Source organism: Euprymna scolopes, chromosome 20, assembly GCF_053919585.1.
Source record: "Euprymna scolopes isolate OS-2025 chromosome 20, ASM5391958v1, whole genome shotgun sequence".
Lineage (NCBI taxonomy): Eukaryota > Metazoa > Mollusca > Cephalopoda > Sepiida > Sepiolidae > Euprymna > Euprymna scolopes.
Genome location: NC_136501.1, coordinates 78,487,628 through 78,502,741, shown reverse-complemented (window position 1 = coordinate 78,502,741; position 15,114 = coordinate 78,487,628). Strand labels below are relative to the sequence as shown.

At 32.0% G+C, this 15,114-nt stretch overlaps 1 protein-coding gene across 2 annotated transcripts in view; it reads left to right on the top strand.

Annotated features, from left to right (window-relative positions):
- The window catches only part of LOC145241474 (fanconi-associated nuclease 1-like), a 281,174-nt gene that overhangs the window by 95,290 nt on the left and 170,770 nt on the right, over positions 1-15,114 (top strand). For both annotated transcript variants that reach the window (XM_080104461.1, XM_080104462.1), the window contains 4 exons: positions 2,455-3,129; positions 6,733-6,873; positions 13,333-13,543; positions 14,491-14,625. In XM_080104461.1, the coding sequence (XP_079960587.1) occupies positions 2,455-3,129; positions 6,733-6,873; positions 13,333-13,543; positions 14,491-14,625 (1,162 nt within the window). The remainder of the gene's footprint in view (positions 1-2,454; positions 3,130-6,732; positions 6,874-13,332; positions 13,544-14,490; positions 14,626-15,114) is intronic.

Sequence of the window (15,114 nt, the reverse complement as noted above, 5' to 3'; positions counted from 1 at the left end):
ATTGACTGAATAGCATCGATAATTGCAGCTGAATGAGTGCTGGAATTGCCTGAATGGCACAATTTTGAAAAATGTCTGATTTTCGAACATTTATGGCAAGTTACTTGCCTTGCTGGACACTTACTTTTGGGTGGCGTAGATTTCCACAAAACCAACATTGTGGTTTTATAGCGGCCAATGTGGCTTCCGTAGATGTCCCCTATTCTCTAGCAGCAGTCATAGTAGGTGCGGTAGAATCTTGCTGGACAAAGGCAATAGCATTTTTTTGAGCAAGGTCGAGAGACCAATCTTGACTATTCTCCAATAGCCTCTGTCTAATAGGATTCGACTCCAGACCATTGGTGAACACATTCCGAATAGCCTCTTCCTTATAAACTTCAGCTGTGACTGTTTGTAGTTACAGTCGATAGACTCATCCGGTTTCTGCCGCTGACTAGACAGGAGATGATGTGCAAATATTTCGTTTGTAGGCTTAATGTAAACATTCTCCAGTGTCCGTATAGCCTCTTCATATATCACAATGTTCTATGTAATCATACACAGTCCTGTCTATGTTGCCTAACAAGACATTCAATTTATCCAGCGGTAATCCAAGCGTTTGAATAACGTCCAAGTAATTGTTGAATATCCGGAACTAAAACTTCCACTCTTTAGCGGCGACTGGTGAATTAGCATCCTGGCTGAATCGTTCTGGTTTCAATACCTAATCCATTTGAATAAATTTGTTTTGAATAAGTTTTGTTTTGAATTGTTTTGAACAACTTCTAGTCTAATAGATTGTAGCAAATTACAAGAATAAAGAATACCTTTAGGAGATTTAGGTTTTATTCGACTAGATACATATGCAAGATGGTGACTCGGTATATCAAACAAAGGGAGACAATTTCCTAGAAAGAGGCAGACTACTTTCAAGTGATTATTATTTTACCACACCGTATCTTCATTCTTTTCAACTGAAAAACTGATGCGTTCTTCTAATTGATCCATTTTGAAAATATTATTGTTGCTGTTTTCTTTTTTTGATTTCTTTTCTTTAGTTATTATCCATAGCATTTTTTGAAAATGAAAAACATTCCTCATTTAACTTTTCCAGCTGTAAAAAAAATGATGGATTCCTCTAATCGGTCCGTTTTGAAAAAATGAGTTCACAAAAAGAACATATATTTCTTTAAATAATATTATCATATAGGTGTGAAAAGCTATCCAAGATAAGATTCCTGATGTTTCATTTCAACAGTGAGCTTTAAAATTTGTGATCGAGTGTTTGTTAGAGCCAGTTTAATGTCATCTGCAACCTGTTCCAATTTGTTCCTATTCTTTGTTATCAATGCAAGACAAGAGTTAATAATCCTGCCTCCCACATGTAGATAGAAGCAAATGAAACAAGAATGTGTAAAGCTATCATGCTGACATTAGAGTATGACTGATAAGCGCATCAGAACTGAGTCATGGATTTCACCAATGGTGTGATTCGTCATCCACCAATCAGCAATGGACTTGTGATTGATGTGTCCACAGTGAGCACACACATACCTGTTATTCACTGGTACACACATACATATAGTTTCAGACATGCATGCATATTCATGCAGGCACGTTTGCTCACAGGCAAGCATACATAAATCCATAGTACAGTAGAACCCCAGGATGCAGCATTAAAATGTAGCAACAAAATACAGTACATTATATAATACACATGTATATAATCAAATAACATTATAAATAACATCATAAGGTGGGACAAATACCGTAACCAGGGGCCAGAAAAACGTATTTCACATCGTAACCTGAAAAAATTGTATCATAGAGCCACCGTATTCTGGGGTTCTACTGCATTATGGTTGAACTAATGTAGCATACGTTTCGTTTTGCACCTGAACACAAAAATATATTAGAACTTGAAAAATGTAATTGATGAAATGAAAATAATGTTATCCAAAGCTACTTCTAACAAGGCTTCATACTCCCCTGTCATGGTGCCCCCCCACCACCCACCAGGCAGATCGTAACACATTTGTTGGAAACCCTTGTTTAAAAGTATAAGATGTGTATTAAAATAAAATGTTATTTTCAGTACTACATTTGTTATGGCTTGTGACCTTTTAACTCATCAATCAATAAGTATGCCAATATAGTTGGGATTAATTGCCATTAATTAAAAAAATCTATATAATTTTAAAATGTACTAGCTTTCAATGGCACGTGTTCAGTTGGATTGTTTACACAATTAATATATATAAAGATGCAAATACTGACAGATCAAAAGGGTCAAGTATATAATATAAATGTGCTCTGTTTTAAAAATAAAAAAAAATATTCTCCCTAAAAAGTGGAAACGCTCTTTAATATCATTTAAACATGTTCATGCTTTCCGTGAAATCCAATAAGAAAATCTAGGCAAAATTTTCATTTTACAAATTAAAAATAAAATTTCTTTTCTTTCTTCTTTTGCAGATGGGTCTAATGATCTGAAATCAAATTTAGAAAAACGTTTAGGAAAGAATGACAAAGAAATTGAGAAAAAGGAGGAGGAAGAGGTGACCACTTGCAAACTTTATCAGAATACTTGTGATGACAAAAAAATTCTTTCTCCTAGAAAAATATTATCCTTAAAAGTTTCTAAAGGTTTTTCTTCTGGATCCAAAAATGAATCTTCAAATTGTTCAGGTGGTATTTTTAACACCAAATCCACAAACACTGATGAAACCAATTTTGAAGATTCATATGTTTCTCAAAGAGATGGAAAATCTAAACCAATAGATTTGATCTCATCGATTTCTTCCAGTTCTGAAGATGAAATGCATGTTCTAAAGAAAAGAAATAAATCTTTGCAAAGTCCATTTGAAGACAAGACAGATAATGTGAAACGATTGTTGGTTAATTCAATAACAACAAATTCTTCAAATCCAAACGAAACAAATCAAACAAAAAAGAAACATGTGGATGAAGAGGAAGCAATGCTTATAGAGGATGGAGATCTTGACGCTAATAAAGAGGAAACCATTCATGTGCCATACTATTTGGAGAATTTTAAGATGATAATCTCGCAAGTTTTGAAAGATGAAGAGTATGATGCCTTATTTGACAACGATGATCGAAAGGTTGTTGAAACGTTCCATTCACTTTCAGGTTTGGTATTCATTTAATTTGTTTAATCTGTGTTTAAGAAAAACTAAATATGTCCTTACAGTATTTCAAAACAAAATGCTAAAAAAAACAAAACCTTTTTTTATTACTACCATAAATTTCAATACCTAGGAAATTTTTTTTTTGATCTTATCTCAAAATTTGACCTCACAATTGTGTAATTGGGTGTTCAGTGTTTTCTTTAAATGAATAATAATGAAATCAGATGCACTACAACTCATAAAGTGTCAAGAAATATGTTGATATGATATACATGTGTACATGGAGGGAGATATCAGGTGTAGTTTTCATCAATTTTGGAAAAATTAAGGTTTTAAAGGATACGGTGTCTCGTCAGCAAACAACAGATGCAGATAGTTTGTCTTCTGTTTCAGCGATTTGTTGACGAAATGGTTAATAATTTTGTGGCTACTTAAATATAACTCAGTTGCTAGATGTTTGAGCTTTAATGAATCTCAGACAGCGAAAAAAAGGTGTTTAGAGTATCGAAAAATGTCTGATGTAGAATATTTGTTATTAGATTTTTGATTAATAGTAAGTAAGCAGTTGTCCAAGTTTGAAAACAAATCAAATCATGACATACAATAATTGTTAACTATTAATTTATATGGAAAGATCTTCATCAATTGCTGTTTGCCTTAATATACTCAGCATTGCCCAGGTGCATGGATAACAACAACAAAAAAAAGAAAGTATATTACATAGTTTCTCTCTCTCTTTCTCTACCACTCACTGACTGCCCCTTCTTTCTGGCAACTTGTTTTATATAAAAAAAACTGTCAGTGTTATTTTTTAAGCAACTAAAATTAAAAGAAAAATGAAGTAATTATTTTTACTTTTCCTTCAAGAGAAAGAATATTGCAATATATTTTTTAACCAGGTTGGGGTTGTATTGGAAAAAGAAGAGAGAAGTCGGGATAACAAAAAACAATTCAAAATTATTACTACAGATAAACTGTTATAAGATTTTGTCAGATTGAAACTCGCACATGTATTTTTTCCAATATGTCACTTCATGTTCATGTTAGAAAAGTTACAGTTTTGTTACTAATATTAGCATATAATTTTTTCGGCCAATTAACATATATAGTTTATATACAGTCATAATGTTATAAGTATATAATAGTTCTCAACATTATACTAGCAGGGCAACTCCTCAGTCCAAAAAAAGAGCATAGAACCCAAATGTACATGAGCTATCTTAAAGAACTTTGTGCTATTTTCATTTATATTTGAACACTAAATTGGATAACTTTTATTTCAATATATATATATATATATATATATATATATATATATATATATATATATATATATATATAATCATTAAAACACGGTAATGTTTGAATATATGGTTAAGTGGCAGTTTTAGTCATTTAGAACTGCTTTAAAGCTTCACTGCTCACTCATTTTTCAACAAAATTTCGAACAATTATTACAGCATTAAATCTTTTTAAAAATTCAATTTAACATTATATAATCAATTCTTAATGCTGCAATATTTTAAGTTATAAGTTTATTATATTTTTTACTAGAATATCTTGTCCTTTTCTTTTCCAGTTTTAACAACTAGTTCTTTACTTTTCCATGTTTAAGCTTAACCATATTACTTCTTATGCTCGCATTTTTTTATTGTAATATATATAATTATTTACTGTAATAATTATCAAATATCTACCGACACTAGTGTTTCATCCTTTTGGGAATCATCACGATTAACACTGGTTGAGAGATTTGAACCTGGCAACGAAGCCATCCATTAGCAAGGAACAAATCCATTTGGCCACCGTCAACTGCGAGAAATATCGTTGAAATGTAAATTTTTTTTAGATAGATATAGGCAACATTTTTTTCTCTAGGGCATATTTCATTAAATAAAATAGACATTTTTTTTTGTCTATTAATTCTATTTTCGATTCTTTCCAACTTCCGAATAACAGTCTTCATATCTGGTGGGAACTGGCTGATGATAAAATAATTAACCAATGAGGAAAAAGAACAAAAAAACGTATATAAATTGTTCAAAACCAGTTAGATTAATTTATCCCTGATGATGAATCCTGAAGCATTGGAAAGTACTCGGACTTATGATAAATATGGTGATTACATCAGCCAGTTCCCACCAGAAGTGAAGATTGTTATTTAGAAGTTGGAAAGGATCGAAAATAGAATTAATAGACAAAAAACATCTATTTTATTTAATGAAATATATATATATATATATATATATATATATATATATACAGGATGTCAAGACAAATTTGTTATGTTTTAGAAAGGAAAGAAAAAAGTCAATAATTGATGCATTCTCAAAATCTCTAAGAGAATCTTTTGCAGAACGCAGCCACCTTGAGTCTCCTTCCACACAACCTCTAGTACCTGGACCAGTTTGATCTAGGTATGACAAAAAACTAAGTTCTGCTACCCCATTTATAAACTTCTTGCAACCACCCTCTTCATTTAGTGCTTAACAACAGTGGATAGCAACTCAGTATGACCATCTGAATTGAATCCTTTTTGAAGATATAGAGCTACATGACATGGTCTTTAACAACCATTACAATTGAAAGGAATTAGTCTTCATGCTAACTGTAAGCTAACCATCTGTTGTTTTGCAATTCCTCAGAAAAACCAGAGCATCCCCAGCTTGACTTAGTATTTAATATGCCTGAGGAATTTCTTGGTTTCTATAAGTGATTCTCTTATTCTTTGGTGTTGAGCACTCAGCTCTTGCAACTATTGTATAAGGAATAGCCAAAATATTAAGTTTTTTTTTCATAATCACCATACTCTTGGCAAGATCCAAGTTTGCCTGGATGTTTTCATATCTTTTTTTTTGCATCTTCTCAACAAATTTTGTTATGTGAACCAATTCAGATTAACGCCTGCTATGTTGGTTCTTGCTAGCCACTACTTTCACATCTTTGTTACAATTCTTCAGTTCGTATCTCATGGTTTTCAAGTTATTCAAAGAACACTTAACTGCAGTTAAAATTTCTGTGTGTTTTTTTTTTAATCCTCATCATGCATATCACTCTTTTCTACTATTCTGATGCTTCAAGTCTCAAACCAACTAATAATACACAGTAACAGCTATAGATTTCACTTTACTGCTATTAAATATTTCAAATAGTTCTGCACAATTACCATGCTCTCCCTGATCCCATGATCACACGAATGGCATCCTGATGGTGATCATTTTTTCAGGTGCTTCTTCACAAAAGCGAAATTTCTTTGAAAATGTTGGTTTCTTCAGAGGCGTGGGCTTCCACTTCTGCCTTGGCTAAACTGTCCAATTCTGTTTTGTCGTCACATATCAGGTTCTCTGACCTGAAAATTCATTTAACCATTCCATTATAGCTTCATAAGCAAAAGCTGTATATCGAAAAGTGTTTCGTTACTTTTGACTTTGCTTATGTCAGGAAATTTCTATTCAATTTTCATAATTATTCCCCTCACTAATTTCTGCTTTGATTATTGATGTCAAAAGAGAAATTTTTATGCTAAGTTTGCATAGACAAATTAAAATAAAAATTTTTTTCGTAATAAAAATATAAAAAATAACTCTTTTGTTTCTAATCTTAGAATGCAGCCAGAAGTTGTATGTACGTTTATTTGCTCGAAAGTTAACCTGGCGAATCGAATCAAAAATCAAATATCCTCAAATTGCAGAAGATTTGTCTGATTCATTCAAAGAACTTATTCAAGCTGGTTTTGGTTTGTCAGGTAAGTTGAATTTTACTTGCATTTGAAATTTTATTTCATTTTTAATTGGAGGCGTGTTTTTCATCTTGATTTTTTTTTTTAAAGTAAAAATGTTAATTTTTCATTGACACTGCTTGAATATTTATTGCATGTACAAATCATTTCAAATTATATTTAGACAGCAAACATTCTTTTAAAAATGTATTGCTGAATGAAATTGACAAACTATTGCTGTATTGCTGAATGAAATTGACAAACTATTCTTTATTTTTAAACATTTAAAAATATTTTATCCCTTAGTTTTTCGCATGCTCTTTGAGTAGTAATTTATTCTTCTTTGCAAGCAATGTATATTCTTTGTTGTGTGTGTTAGAGTAGGGACACTATTAACAAAGCTATTTCTATGGCAATTTAGGGGATTCTGATCAATCTATGTGAAATTATATTATTTCCCCTCTCTGATGACTTGGACAATCATTTGATTAAAAGTAGAAACTGAAATCCCAAGGTTTGCAGCTATATGATGCTGATTAAGCCCACCTTCAGATTGACTTCTCTAAAACTGACAATTTTAATGTTTACTTATATGATAGCTATATTGATATTTAAAACACAAGAAATGTTATAAAATATCAATGTCTCAAAATTTTACTGCTGATATATTGATAAAAGCAAAAGATGTTGTGTTGGACTTCTACTCTTACCAGATTCAACTATGTCCAAAGTTATGTTGATTTTAAACTGAATAAAAGAAATTTGTTTCCGTTAGTACAGACATGTAATACAATTGTGAAAACAAAATTTTCAAGAGGATGGACGTCATCCTGACTAAGCTTTTGATTATATATCATGGATGGAGAAGTCCACTGCGCACCCTACTTTGCCAGATAAACAAGAAAATAAAGATCAATGTTTTATTAAATTTGTTTTGTTTCTGTCATTTATTCCCTAGCAGCACACATGACATACCAACTTTCCTCAAATTTTTCATTAATCCAGTGAATATTGTAATATTGTGGCACAATGGTGTAGCCCCTTTTAAGGGAGCTGGGGGCTTCTACATTATAACTTGATCTGCACTTGTGCAGTGCAAATGTGTTAAACAGGGGTTTGTAATTTTGAAAATGTTCTGTTATAACTCCAGCCAAGAATGACAGTTTGTTTATAATATTGAACCGAGGCAAAACGATATAAGGTCTTAGAAATTGAAAGGTCAAAGCCGGAGAATGCGTCATCGAGGCATTCAAAAACAATGTTTAACCTGTATGAATATACCTTCTCTCTTTTTATGTCCCTCTCTCGTTCTCTCTCGCCCTCTCTCTTTCTTTCTCTATTTCTCTCATTTACTCCCTTTCTCTCTCTTTCAATGAAGGGAGAATTGAAATATGATTGTATTGTAAAATCAGTTGAAGCTTGTACCCCATATGGGGAGGACGTGGTGATTTGGTGTGCATGCAATGGGTCGACTAAATATGCTTCCTACTTGTTAACTCTTAAATAAATTATATATATTTTTACAAAAATGCATTTGTTCACTATTTTTGTACAAGTGTTCGATTTCAGCATGCCATTAATGCAGACGATGGGAAGATACCTGTAACGACGCAATGAACACACAAGATGTGACCCATGCCAGACAGTTATTTCCAACATGTGTCTATTGTTAGATATCGTTTATTCCCCGGGGAGCTGGTTGCGTCCCCAAGACGTTCCTCAACCAAGTAACCCTCCCGGGGAGGCGATAGGATCATAATATGGTACTAGTGCATCCTTTGAACCAGACATAACTCGGCGTTTACTTGGCTTTCCTCGGAGCATGACATCAACAGCCGGATTATGCTGAGCGTCGCTGATGAAATAACAATGCTACGTAAAAGTAGTAAAATGTTAAATAGAGAAACATCAAAAAGAAGAAAAAACCTACTGTAATTTTTAATTTTTATTAACTGTGTGAAAAAAAAGGTTATAAGTGCTTTTTTTTTTTTTTTTTTTTTTTTTTTTGTTAAATAATTTTAACCAAATGTTTTCAAGAAAAGATTCAAAGGAACAATTTTTTTTATTTTCAAACAAGTTTGTTTGTTTAAGAATGTGATAATTTATTTTTATTAAGGAAAATTAGAAAAGAACTTTTTGTTTGGTGAAAACCAAACAAAAAGTATCTTTTTTTTGTTTTGTTTATGAAGGAAAATTGAAACAAAGCAAATGGTACTTTCAAAAAAAATTTAAAAATGCCATTTGCTTTTTATGAGTATTCTGACTAGGGTTAGGGTCTTTTTTTTTGTTATGTATTTTTTGGTAAAAAAGTTAAAACAAAAGTGGATGGTATATATATATTATTCCTTAACTGGAATTCATTTTTGAGATGAGCATTATATATATTAATTTATTTTTATTTCGGACTATTATTCTCATCTTTATTAGTTGTTGTTTTTCACGATGATGAAGAACAACAACTAATAAAGATGAGAATAATAGTCCGAAATAAAAATAAATTAATATATATAATGCTCATCTCAAAAATGAATTCCAATTAAGGAATAATATATATACCAATCAGTGCGGACCCTACTATGGAAGATCAGATAATAAATAAACGTGTATTTATAAGATCAAAGAATCCAACCTTGATCGCCCTTCTGGGCCCGTGGCGCAGTTGATAGAGATGTTGAATCTCTACGGTTCCAGATGGACATTGTCTGAAGATAGCGGTTTAAATCCTACCCAAAGCGTGCCAGAGGTTTACTTGGCCAAAACGTGGTGAGACGACAACAATTACGGTTGGCTGTGATTGCTAAGAATGCAGTTAGGAGATTTGAAGTTCCTATCCGTCGCGGTTACCACCTGACAAAGGCCAGAGGAATAGTTGGCCATAACGTTGTGAAAAACAACAACCAATAAAGATGAAAAACAACTAATAAAGATGAGAATAATAGTCCGAAATAAAAATAAATTAAAAGTGGATGGGTTTGTTTTTGTTTTTTTTGAGATTTAGTGAAGAAGGTGCCAGACCGGATTACTGTCCACCATTAACACTTCACATTCGCATATCTCCAGCATAGCTGTCAGTAATGATCTCTCTTTTTCATAGGCTGCATTTGTGGTCGCATATTACACATTGTATTGTTTTTGCTAGTAGTTTTCACTGCTGACAAAAGTCAATTATGGCGTCCAGTGTCTGCAGCTGTTGACCCAAGACGGTCAAATTCATGTTTTGCTCTTCCCTTCCTGACTGACTTGCATGTAAGAAATGGTGGCTTTGTTTTTGTTTTTTTAAAAATATTTTTCCTCTTCCAATATTTATCCAATTTCTTGTCTGCTGCTCAGGAGTAGCATTCGTGTGCACGTGCATTGAGTTGAAAATAAGCATGCGGCGTTGTGATTGGCTGATCGCCATGTTACGTTAGACAACAACTAAACCCAAGCTGTTAACGTCATGTTCTGAGGAAAGCTGAGCAAACGCTGAGTTACGTCTGGTTCAAAGGATGCTCTAGGTAATATAAAAAATGGGAAGACTACTCATTTTCTCCTTTTTAAACATTTACATTCTTTTATTTTTCAGATCTTATTTATTATTTAAAAAAACAATTAGACTGAAAGAAGTTTATTAGTTCCCTGACAGAAGGAGGGTGGACCCTTGTCTGTTCGTCCATCCACACTTTTCTCAATAACTATATCTTGGAATTTTTTGAAATTTTGCACAAACATTAAACATGATATGAGAAAACTCCAGTTGCCTTTTGGGTTAAAATGGCTAAAATTGAAATTTTTGTGCTTATTAAAAAAATTGATGCCTTGAATTGTTATAAAACTTTCTGAAAAATTGTAACTGATTTCTATATAATTTTGTTTGTCTATATTTTGCGATAACTCTTGTGTGTGCTCCAGGGGCTCTTTTAGGGCTAATAAAAGCACTTCATTTTTGGGACTATTTACCATATTTGTCACAAAATTTTCTCTGTATATCTATTTAGCAGTTTTCATGGTGCTGAACTTAAATTTAAATATAGGACTTTTGGGGCTAAATAAGGAGGGACAAATGATGGACTTGGTCATTTCGTTTTTTTGCATGGTGCAGAACTCAAAGTTACATATGTTAAGGTACCATTTGTTCATTTTCACCAGGATTTGACTTGGGACTTTTGAGGCTAAATGGGGGGGGGGGGAGAATTGTTAAATTTAGTCATTTTTTTTTTCTGTCTTGTGCGCTCACGAGAGACCATGCATGCTTCACTTGTTTTCTTGTTTCAATCTATCTTGAAAAAATGCTAAATATGAATTTTATTTGAAATAGTTCTAAAAATAAACTTTGAAACAATTGTAAAACAAGTATTGAAATGCATGTCGTGGTGTGTTGAATCACCACCTTTATATAGTAAACAATGGCTACGCTTGTCGGCAGAAACAGTCATGTGACTGACAGATCATGAGCATACATGCTAACAACTCCCTTTTGTTTTAATCACAAATAAGAGGAAAGAAACATTAAACTTAACTTTTCACAATCAAACAAAAGCAATAGACATTTAATTCTGATCTGAAATTAATCTACACAGTAAATAAATACCTAAAACTCTTTTGATATTGACAAGTTAAGTTAGGAATCAATTTTAGTCATGTATTTCTTTACTAAGAGCGCGTCCTGTTATATCAACACTCTTTCGAAAAGAAAGCACTTCCTTCACCAAAAATTCCCAATCCAGTTAGGGAGCAGGAAGTCTCCCAAATTGCGACTTGACACACCTAGTCAAGTTGTTTAAACCCAGCAGTCTCAGAAGCAGTAACAGGAGTAGTTTAAGCAGCCCTTTTTAGGGTTTATTCCCATAATTGCTACCGCAAACTATTTCTATGCAAACTACTACTGCCTGCCTACCTTCTGCGATTACTCTCTATAACCAGCGAACACTGGCTCACTCCAGCAGCTTCTAGCACCTTCTGCAGTCTCCAGTGTCTACTGCAGTTGCTAGGTTCCAGTGCCTGTTGACATCCAGTTACCTGTTTCATAGCCTGCTGATGTCTAGCTACCTGTTCCAGTGCTGTTGTTCAACCATCTGTTATAGAGCCCACCAACATTCAGCTTTCCAGAACCTACTGATGTCGAGCTACTTGTTCCAGTGCCCTCTGACATCCAGCTACCTGTTCCAGTGCCCTCTGACATCCAGCTACCTGTTCCAGTGCCCTCTGACATCCAGCTACCTGTTCCAGTGCCCTCTGACATCCAGCTACCTGTTCCAGTGCCCTCTGACGTCCAGCTACCTGTTCCAGTGCCCTCTGACCTCCAACTACCAGTTTCTAACAACTGATCCTGTATCACCTGGAATGATCCTGATTCAACGATTTCCATTTTCTGCAAATTTATCACATATTTTTCTCAATAAATAAAAAACGATATCCATCATCTTTAAACGAATATCAGTGTCTGTCATTCTTCTTTTGCTATTGCTGTTATCTTTTTGCTTTTGTGTCTACCTTGTAGATGTACGATTGATTGGCACCTTCTTACCACCTTTCACCCTGCTACAATATGCATTTATTTTAAATTGACTAGAAAGTTTATCTATAAATATTAAGCTCTGTTTTTGTATGAAATTGAACTTTTATATTGCAATGTAGAAGAGTTTTTGGAAATCTTTTATCTGAGAATAAATTTGTGGATATAAATATAGTAATAGAAATGTACAAAATTCAGACTAGAATAAAAGCTTTGAAAATAAATAATTAAAAATAAAGAATAAAAGCTTTAATACAATGTGAAAAAAGTTTAACTGTGCAAATGCTTTCATCTCTGCTCATTTTTGATTAACAATAAAATAAGTGAACAAAAAGAACAAGTTAGTTTGTATATTAATAAAACAAAAGTTTATTAACACTAAATACACAATATACATCATTTTTCAGATATGAAATTTTTTAAGTTTGCTCAAAAAAATTTTATTTACAGACTTTCATAAAAAACAGTTAATAATGATGATTGGTTCTTTTTATGTTTTTGTTTGCTGAAAAAATATTCCATATTTAGCAGATGACAAAATTTAATTAAAAACGCTCTTGTTAAAAAAATTGCTTGGAATCTTAATATTTGGTTCCTGCCTTTCTTTATTTTTTAAGCAACCATTTTTCAAATATTAGTAATTTTGAAAAGAGAATTATTAGCCTTAAACAATTATAACCAATTATAACCATTTAATCTATATTAATGTTTTAAATGATTTCTCCTTTTCCTTTGAATATTACAATGTAAATTGGCTGGAAAGCTTTAAACTACAATTACATTTTCCATTATTTATCCTTCAAATAAACATTAAATTCCAAAAAGCCTTTTAAATAATTAGCTGTCCGACTATACTCAGTACATTTTGTTTAATATTTGGTCTTCAAAAAAACGTATTAAAACAAAAATAGAATTTCCTTGATTATAAAAAAAAAAAAGAACAAAAGTTACTTTTGATTGTTTAATTTTTTATCTGTTTTGCTTTTTTCCAGAAGAGCATTTGACAGAGTTATCTGATGTAATAGCATTGTTGCCGGTGGCTGAGCTCAAAACAGTAGCAAAATCTTTCCATCACAATTGTTTAAATCTTAAAAAGTCACAAATTGTGCAACTTTTGGTCAATCATTGTAAAAAAACGTCTGCAACTTCAATGCTTTTTAGTTTGAACGGACAGAAACAAGCAGAACATGCGATGATAAAAAGGTGAACATTTGTTTTTAATGAGTTTTTTTTTACTGCTTTAAATTTCAAAGAATTCTTGAATTTTGTTGAAGAATTTTGTTGGTAGATTTGATTAGTTACTAGCTGTACTTTCACAGTGTTGCCCAAGATATGGTGAAGCACTTTTTTAGCTTAAGGTAGATAACTATTATATTTTTTCAATTTAAAAAGTGTTATTCCTTTGTTGATTTTTATTTTAAAGTAATTATTAAAAAAAATATTTCTTATGAGTTGTTATCTGAGCCAAATGAAATAATTTTGAAAATAAATTGTTGCTAAGTATATGATTCAATTACCAATACGATGTTGAAGCAATAATAAATGAAAATTGGTTAGTCAGAAGCAAAGTTGTCAGCTTAAATGTTATTTGGGTCTGACTTTGAAAATCTGACAATATAACTTCATATGTTGGATGTTAAAAGCAATATATTTACAAATGTATTTCCATCTTTTTATTAAACTTAGTCAGGACTGGAAGATATAATAATAAAAGGATAATTTTTCATTATCTGGAGATGGACTCCATTTCCATTTATCAATTTTAAAAAATGGACTGATTTATTTATTTTTGAGGAAGAATCTTTGGAAGAAAAGAAAACTAATTGTAAAAATGAAGAATCATCTTTTACGTGTGATTTTTCTAACTTGTACAATCATACTTGCCTTATAAGTGTGTGGAGAGGGGGAGGGTTAAATCTGATGAGAATATTAAACAACAGGATCAACTGATAGCTGCAGTATAGCTATAAGATGCTGAGACTGTTCATCTTGATCAAAACCAGAAGAAACAAAACATCTAAAACTTCCAATTCTCTGCTTTGATTATTTCACTCCTCTTTTCTCTTGGTGATGCTTGAACGAGTTTTGTTTTTCATTTTTAACAATGTTTTTGTTTAAAAGTTATAACTCCAAATTTTTTGCCATTTCAGGTCCAAAAAATTGTTGGGTCGCTGTTTCAAATTGGTTGAATCTGTTTGTGCTGTATTTTTGAGATTTTTGGCATTATTCTCTTTGGCTAACACAACTCTTGATGAAGATACAGCAGGAAGCCTTTCTAGTAAATTGTAAGCAATACAATTTCCTCAGTTCTGAATATTTGTTTGTTCTTAAAACATGAAGCATATGAATATTTACAAGTTACAATATTTGGATTCTTATGATTTTGTTAAGCTGATATTGGTTTCACTGATAATTCAGGTGCTCCTAGGAGGGATCACGTGATGCTTGACAAGATTCCTAATATAAGTCAAGTTATGCACTCCAACACTAATGTAGCACTAATTGAATGATCAATTCTTGCTGGTGTCTACTATATGACTGTGACATTTTCCTTTTTATTTGTTAGAAAAGAACAATTAAAATGGTGAAACTTTATCTTATATATAAAGTCAATTTTTTTTTCTCAATTTCTTTGCCTTTCATTAACAAAAATACAAATTTCAGTAAGTTTTTACAAATATTAGTTTGTGTTGCTAAAAACAAAAACTTTCATTTTAATTGATTTTATCAATTTTTATATTTAATCCTGATCGAAAATTTCTTATATATATATA